Here is a 9,231-nt window from a genome sequence, read left to right on the forward strand (position 1 = left end):
AGGGACAAGTCAGAAAACAGTGCAAGATATTTGCCGATTCCCAATTGTAGAAGGACATACGTCTTTTAACAAAAGGGATGCATGGGACAGGAATAACAGAAATCTTTCTTCTGGTAGTATTAGTTTTTCTAGTGTTGAAATTCTACAACTTTATGAGACAGAACATCTGGGAGTTCTAATTGAATGTATGCAGACATCCATGTCTTACACCCGAAGATAACAGAAGGATGATATCTGGAGAAGAGGAATGTGTCTATTTATGGGAATCGACTAATTATCTCCAGGGTTTCTTCCGGTTCGACAAGTAAATACGTAAATGTTTTCAAAACTATTTACTTATACTGGTACTGATGATAAACCCGAACTGAAAGGGGTTTGTAAAATGGGGATTGTACGCAGGTTGACTGATGATAAATTCGACCACTTTGTCATTTACAAAACTTTCTTCGTAGTGTTATACTGAAACTTTTCACAAAAAGCTGCAACCGTCATTCCTGATCAAGTAATGAAAAGTGACCCAGTCAGGCCTTCATGTAGCGACAGTGAGCATGCGCAGAAAAAACACTCTCTTCCCCAGTAATTTTGGATAAATATTTTTTATACAGATAAATGTAACTTAATTATTTATACAGAATATTTACCAATTTTGTCTTTATTTACACCAATTGGTGCTGTAAGTGGAAACTATTAGATGGTGTGTTCAGTTTTATAAATAAGCGATTGCAATCAAATATTTCCAAGGTGGTCGACTTTATCATCTGTCCGGGTTTATCATCAGTACCAGTATACATTGTTTCGTGAATTTTAACCTTTTTATTTATGACCAGGACAAAAATGAATCAAAGCAAAATGTAACTGAATACTTAATACTTGTGTAAGTGTAAATGTCACATTGACACAATTTATGTCAGATAGCTACTTTCTAGCTTTAACGGTGACAAACTCCTTATACAAACTTACTTCACAGTTTTCTTACTGGATGTTATTCTACATACTAAGTGGGTAACTGAATGTGAAATACAAGCCGTATGTTTGACCGTATTTATCTTTGTATAAATGCATAATAAATATAAATATTTGTCCTAACTCCTGTAATGTACTGGCAACGATTTTGCATACGATTACTCAATTACAAGAACTAGAACTATTAGAAATAAAATGCTAAGTAAGTTTAAAATGACATTTTGCCGGCAGAAACCTTTCGTCGAAATACATGTAGCAAGAGGAAAATGATATAGCTAATCTACAGATAATCTTGAATGCATTAATGGTTGATCTGATAGATTCCAGAGATCAAGGCAGATTTGCACGAACTAACAGAAATTGTACGCCAGCGTTTTGTATATCATTCTTGAATCTTTTCACGATAAAAGCAATTTACAAAGTAAATAGCACACGACACAGAAATACCAACTTGTGACCAATTGATTCTGTCTACCTTTCTTGAACCAATGTTACAAATAACATTAATTTTATATTTATCATGTTAGCTAATTGTTCAACATTTACGCGATGATTTGACACAACCTACGGATATATATATTGAATATTCTTAACTTCCCGTTTCAAATAATAAGGCTCAGCAACTAGCAGTACTTTAGTATTCAGTCATTGAGGACCAATCCCTAAGCAAAATTAAACATTTAATATGAAGTGCAGAACTTACAGAAAATTAATGAAAAACACAAACGTAATGAAAAACACAAACGTAACACAAAGTACAAATCTAACATCCGTCACGCCAACACTTTTAGTTTGTCAACGTGTAATATCTTATTAGATCTGCATTTAGATTAACTATCATTAATATCGAGCTTTTCATCAACCTGAAGCTAAGTGTTTATATAACAAAGCTCCTGGTTATGTCAGGTATAAGGGACATACATGTTAAACATATATTACATACTTACCTGAATTACAGTTTATGGGTACACCTATGTTTTCTATATTGTCGATACTATCTGTTTAATGTTTCGGTCAGAATTACCTTAATGCCCCAGGCTATTACGTTTATCTAATTCATTTTCCATTATTATCATACGTTGCTCTCCAAACTGTAATGAGAAAATCTTGATCAAAGTACCCAAGGCTAGTTTTAAATACTTCTCTACGGATACTACAATTGAATTCAACTTGTTCACAATTCATCATCATCATCATCATCATCATCATCATATCATCTTCTGCAAATGCCTCACTCTAGAATAGTATACTAAGTCTTGCGATTTGATTGAATTTCTGTAAGTAGGCTTAAAACTTCGAAAACTATTTTAACACATAATGCGATAAACTTTAAGATGTATAAAATGCATATCTGATAAAGATGTTAAAAGGGTAACACAAATTAATTTTGTAAAAAAAAGATGACTTTGTGCTTTAAAGTGATACTTTGCAAACATTGACGTCACAGGCTACTTTAAATGATACTTTTCTTGTACTTTAATTGCCCTTTCCAAAATGTCTTTCCAATTAGTATATATCAGATGTCACTTATTAGGATATAGCATAAAAAACATTCCAAATGAAAGAACCCAAAATTCAAAAAAATCGACTTTCACAACACTTTCACAAGATTTTGGTCTTTGCAATACGGCACCGAAGACGCAAACAGGAAAACAACGATCAGCATACTTTATAGTCCACCCTACCTTTATTTTTGTTTCGTTTCCCAAAAGTCAGTTTGTTTGAATGATCAGTAGTGCTTAAGTTCACCAGGTCAAGAAAATTTAACATCACTACAATATCAATCTAGTTAAAAACCTGTGAGTGTGGCTTGGCAAGTATATAACAGAAATTATTTGAAATCTTGCCTCTGTCAATAAACGCCAACTAAACTTGATATTTGTCAGAAAAAGGGGATAAAAGAGCATTTGATTACGGATATAAAACACCTTATCTTTTGTTGTTACTTTGGTGCCCTTCATAAATCATGAAATGTGATTGAGCAGTTATACTTCACAAGAGCTTTCTGATAAGTTACAGAACCAAAAAGTTTAATAGCTTCAGTAAGTTACAAACTGTATACGAGAGAAAGAATTTCAGGAAATATTCTTACAATAAAGTCAAGAAGGATAAATTATTGCATACGTATAAAACGAAATTCGAGCCGTGCGCATTTATATCGGACTTTCCTAAGTATATTTAATGCTTCTGTTAAAATATAAAGAAGTCAAGAGGTACAAGGAGGAAAAATGAGAATTACGTTCATATCATTGGTGACTTTGACAGTTAATATAAACCATTTCATTCAGTTGTTTTAAAGAAGTTTCTGTCTACATTCTGGCTCGTGAGATACTAAACCAGGAGACAAACTTATTTGATTTCATCGTATACAAATGTAACTTTTTCTATCGCAGAAACATCGATACTCTATGTGTTTTCAATGCCTCCTCGGAAAAACCTGAAATATTTATCTTTGTTATTATAACGTAACGTCATGATTGCACCGGGAAGATGTGTTTGATATTGCCATAGATACTGTTTCTCAGTAATAAATGTAGTTCAAAAACTAATTCTAAATTAATATATCACATATGGATATGCATTTCTCATAAAATGCATTATATTTGTTGATATTTATTCCAATAAACAATGTAAATATGTTAGAAGTGTGAACGATTGTAGTAAATTTCATTAAAAAGAATACTCATTTTTCATGTAAACACAAGCTGTTTAGCGAAACCCTTAGTAGATCTATAGTTCAAATTCCATACAATTTGTTTGTTAAAGGTATATAAGATTCAAATTTCATATTTGAAAATATGAACAATTACTTCATATAGTGTATGAAAACATAAAATAACAAGTTTATGTGTATTAAAAGTATTATGCACCAGTTTTTGAATTGTACACACTGTATAAATGTATGGATAGACACAGTATAAATGTGTAATACCACTAAAACACAGGTTTTTATCAATCAACTGTTATTGCATGACATTTAATTATGAACGTAGCTCTATACGCAAATTTAATTTACAAATTTTACTTTTATCCTATTTTAAAATGTTGACTTTGTAAAATCAGATAAGGAACATTGTTTATATTTACAGGCTGGGTAGGGAAATTCTTTTAGAGAAATCTAATGTTTCTAAGAATCTGATCGTTTCTTACAGAATCTCTTGCTAGGCCGGCTGTTTCTAAAACCATTGCGTTAGTCAAAAGACACTGTTCAATTTACACCAGAGTTATGCTGGGAAGTTTAAACTTGTTTGTCATGAACAAGTTAGTACTGGTACAGAATACGTTTCACGAGAGGGTCTTCCTTAAATTTCGGTTTTTTGTTTGCAAAATCCACATGCAAGATATATATCACAATGATGTTCTCTGTTTCACATTTTTTTAGTTGTTGTTGTTGTTGTTGCTTTTTAATTTTGAAGCTACCTTGAATTAAATCTTGTAAATTTTATAGCCTATTCACAGAAAAGCTTCATCTTTTCTTTGTAATTTTAAAACGAATATTTTACCGCGGCAATGGAATACCAAACTTTACACCTGTCCATATATTTATTTCTGTAGTTTTTTTTACATTTATTTTTATTTGTCTTCGAAAATAAAGTTGCTGCTTGTAAAAGTGGAAGAGGGTAATAACCACAACATATGTTATCACTCCTCTCCATCCCCCACTCCCAACTTTCATAGGTGTAGCAAGGTTTTTCTGAAAGGGTGTGAGAATACGAGCCTTGAAAGAGCGAGTGGGGGTAGGTACGGAAGAATGTCCGCACTCTTGTAGGTGTGGTACTGGGAACTCCCCGTGAACGTTTTTATCATCTGGAATAGACTTCGTGTAATTTGACGTATATCTGAGGACTTGTCGGAGTTGGACTTGAACATGTTTTTTTAAAGAAACGAACAAAATCATGAATACTGGAAAATTTCAAATATTTCTCAGATGCGACTGACTGCGTTATAAAAATTTCCCCTTAAAGGTTAGAGAACGTAAGCGAACGTTTTTGAATATAATTAAAAATCACCCTTAAATAGCTATTAATTAATATACTATTTTAATAGGTTGTAAACATTTTAAACATTATGAATTGAATAAAACAATAGATATTTAACTGCGCGTAAAATTTAGTATAAATATTTGAGACAATGACAGCTGTTAAATCTGTAATTTTTCAAAATAAGCAATTTGACCGAGTGAATATTTTTGGTCTATCTATTGTCTTCTCCAATCACTTCAATTATATATGAAGTTTTGCAAGCGAATCGAGCAGACAATCTTGACAAATATATTGATTTTAAGCTATAAAAAAGTGTATGCTGGCAAGATTTGATGTGGCACAAGCACCGCCCGAACACCCTTGGGTCCTCCTTCGTGTGCTCTACTATTAAATGCTGCCACTTTTCAAACTTCTATCGCAGTTTAGATATCGCTTATCGCTGGTCTTTATAAAGAAATAACTGTTTTGTATGAAGAGTATTTGCCTATGTGACAAGTATATGTAATTTTGTTGAAGAAATCCAGAAAACACAGATCTTGCACAAAAATTATGGGATATAGTATGCAAACTTTGCCGAAAGGACGGGGATTGCATTCGTACCCAACGCAGCACTCCCTTTGGATACGCCCTGACTTTCCAACACTGTTAAGTTCTTTTTAAAAAAAGAGTCAAGGGGAGGAGATGCATGATTGACGTATGCATATCTGGATCGGCGTATACATATCTGGATCCGCGCATGGAAATACTTACACATTTTTTATAAACGTTTTACGTAAATTAATATTGTAGTACTTTGTACCCTATACATTTCATACCCATTAAATCATTTTGATAAATATACCTGTTTTAGAAATATGTAAAACGCTTCAGTGACTTTAAATCTATATGGGATAAGTCTGTTACTTTAAACCCGTATCCTTCATCAGGTATAACGGGCTTTATTGAATTTTCTTAAAGACCCACAACAACCTAGTGACCTACCTTTTCCTCAAACATGAGCTGCGTGTATAATTATCATCATTCTGATATTACTGGTAAAATACAGTCATTTTACAAGATGACAACCCTCCTTGAAAAAATATGTTTTCGTAACTTTATCTGCAAAATTATTCAGTCATTTTCTTTTCAATATAGTTTTAAAACGTAGAATAATAACTCTTATACTTTAATTTTTCAAGAAATGACCACACTACTCCAAAAATTTAATAACATATTCAGACATTAAACAACCTGTCTTGGTCTTATATATTTCACTGTCAATTTGTAACGGGATACTTGTTACTTATCTTTTTTTCCATGCAAACCATAAGAGTAGATATAAATTTTCAATCTTGTAGTGCAAAAGGAAGTAAAATTTATAACTGGATAAAATGGCGGCTAAGTTTAGTGACAATGCATCGGATGAATTTATGGACACAAACTGTTGTGTATGTGCCGGTAAAAAGATAACACGTAAAGCTGAAAATTTCTGTGTAGAATGTCAGGACTATTACTGTATACCATGTACTGACACACACAAAACATTTCCGTTAATGAGGGGACACAAGTTGCTGGATAAATCAGATTTCAGTACACATTTTCTATTGTCATCTTTGCCATGTTTCCCTACAGAGAGGTGTAAGATTCACAAAGCCAAAATCTTGGATATGTTCTGTAAGAACCATGATGAGATTGTCTGCGTCACTTGTGTAGCTATAAATCACAGGTAAATACTTTTAGATTTAGCTATCTTTAATGGTAAAGCATTCTTTTGTGAATGATTTTGCTTCCACTATATTTAACAAGGAAGTAATAAATTTCGCAAAACTACTATTTACCAATTTTTTATTTTCTTGACGAAGAAACCAGGTATAATTTGCAAAACCTGCGTGAAACCTCGTCATTCTGTACCCGTGACACACCTCTCTCCGTCCTGCCACCCCCAATGCTAGGTGCACGTTAATCTGTACAGATTTGTTCTGTTTAGTAGGAATAGTACAAACAACTGACGAAATGCAAGAATGAGCTATTTCATTTTACCTGTAAATAAAAATGTTTTATCATTTTTTTTTTTCAATTAACCTGCAAACTGGAACAGCATATAACTCTGTGTTATCACTTAGCTGCATGCAACAATGTTAAAAGAAACAACGCCTAGTATGTTCTGCCAATGTGAATAAATTATGACAGAAATATGTCGGTTAACATTAGGTCAGTGGATTATGGAATGGTGTCTAAAAAGTTCAGTTTTAAAGCATATCAATTAAGATGCGTTTCATTTCCAAGTCATAATTATCTTATAAGCGATTCTCAGTTTGTGTTAATTTTACGCCAAATCTGTAAAAAAGAACGTCGCAAACATTTACTTCTAAGCACTTATATTCGCAAAAATTTGACTTCGCAGACATATCTTATACTACAGTATTTAAGCGCCTATCAGATGTCACTTTTTCCTATTTAACCAGTAACATACAATTATATGTAATTATTTAATGATTTTTTTTTCAAAATAAAGAAAGCTGTAGGACGTCCTAAGAAAACCCGTTATAGGAAATCTGTCATTTAAAATGAAGCCTGTATATATGATCATAATACAGGAATTCATTTCTTTTTTCAGAGCATGTCAGAGTATACACTCCATTCCGGACGAAGTTGATTATCTATATAATCAATCAAATTCTGATGAAACCAAGGAACAACTCACTGCAGCAAAGAAGACTGCAGAGGATAAAAAGAAAGTCATACAGCAAATTCTCAGTGATCTAAAGAAACAAAAGCAAAAAGCAACTGATTCTATCATAAACTACAGAAGAGAACTGGAGGCCGAGCTCAAGAGACTTGAAACTGGATCGCTTGAAGACTTGGATGTGCAGTGCAAAAGTATGGAAAGATATCTACAGAGTGAGATCAAGGTAGCCGAGAAAGATATCGATGACCTGGAACTATATGCTTCCAAGCTACAAAAGTCTAATGGAAATAAAGCCCAAGAATTTGTATGTGCCAAATCTGCTCAGAAAATAATCGATAAAGCTAAAACTTCCACAAGCACTATACAAAATCAAACAGAAGAGAAAAAAGGGTTTTTTTCTGCTGATAGGACAATCAAAAAGTACCTAATACAATTAAAGGCATTAGGACAGGTGTCTAAAGCGGAAGCAACCTACAAGGTGAAACAGCAGAAGAATATTCATAAATGGGCTAAAGAATACAAATATACAATGTAGAATACTTCGATCCTGTTTTACTCAGGATGGCTCCTTGCTGCTTGCTGATAACAATAATAACAAGTTTAAACGTCTAGATGCTTCTATAGATACCATCATAGATCATCTAGATTTGGAGGAAGGACCTATTGCTGTATGTCTAACCAGCCAACAAGAAGCTGCAGTAAGTCTGACAAACAACAACATACAGTGTGTATCACTAAAAGAGAAGAGGAAAACAACAAGGAACAAACTGAAGATGGGTCATTACTGTTGTGGTTTGGTTTTCAATGATGGGATTTTTTTCATATCTGATAGAAACAAAACTTTATATTCATGATGTAAGTGGCACCATTTTACATAAAATTACAAATGACAAATCAGGCAACCGAATTTTCACTGGAAGTAAACATATTGATTAGTGTGAGTACAAACAGAGACCGTGTGTATGTGGCTGATAATACAAGTGTGATAACTCTAGACATAGAGGGCAATTATCTATCAACATTTACTGATCCTGATTTAGTTCAGCCGCATGGAGTATGTACCGATCAGAGAGGAAACATACTAGCCTGTGGGTATGGATCATCAAATATTGTGGGTTTAGTCAGGATTTAGAAACAAGGTTAGGCGTAATCAAAACAGACCAAGGTCCATTATCAGTCTGCTTTGATCCTCACCAGAACAAGCTAGATAAAATAGTAAAATGAGTATAACTAACTAAATAAATAAATTTGAAATTAGCCAGTGTCACAGGTCATAAAAAACGCAAGTTTGAATTCACAATAGTGTTTATTTAATTAACTGTATAGTCTCTTAACCAGAAAAATTAATTCACTTTGCTTGCATGCATTTGTTTCATATATCTTAACAGATTCATTACCTGTAGAATTGATTATTTTCTGTAGAATGCATGTGCGTGCCTGCGTGCGACGTGCGTGCGACGTGCGTGCAGGCGTAGGTGTCGTTTTGGTGTATATTTTTCCATATACATATTCACATGATTATAATTTTCAGTTTATAAACTGTTTGTAGACAAATCATTATATTCATGTATAAAGCTCAATTAAATGCTGTTCTGTTCTGTAAAAAATAAAAGACAG

At 33.1% G+C, this 9,231-nt stretch overlaps 1 protein-coding gene across 1 annotated transcript; it reads left to right on the forward strand.

The window, feature by feature from the left end:
* The first annotated feature begins 6,302 nt into the window (after positions 1 to 6,302).
* Positions 6,303 to 9,231, forward strand: LOC123522954 (E3 ubiquitin-protein ligase TRIM33-like). Its single transcript, XM_045300501.2, has 2 exons — positions 6,303 to 6,651; positions 7,543 to 9,231. The coding sequence occupies exons 1-2, from the start codon at positions 6,317 to 6,319 to the stop codon at positions 8,147 to 8,149; spliced, it is 942 nt and encodes a 313-aa protein (XP_045156436.2). The 5' UTR covers positions 6,303 to 6,316; the 3' UTR covers positions 8,150 to 9,231.

Source organism: Mercenaria mercenaria, chromosome 1 (assembly GCF_021730395.1).
Source record: "Mercenaria mercenaria strain notata chromosome 1, MADL_Memer_1, whole genome shotgun sequence".
NCBI lineage: Eukaryota > Metazoa > Mollusca > Bivalvia > Venerida > Veneridae > Mercenaria > Mercenaria mercenaria.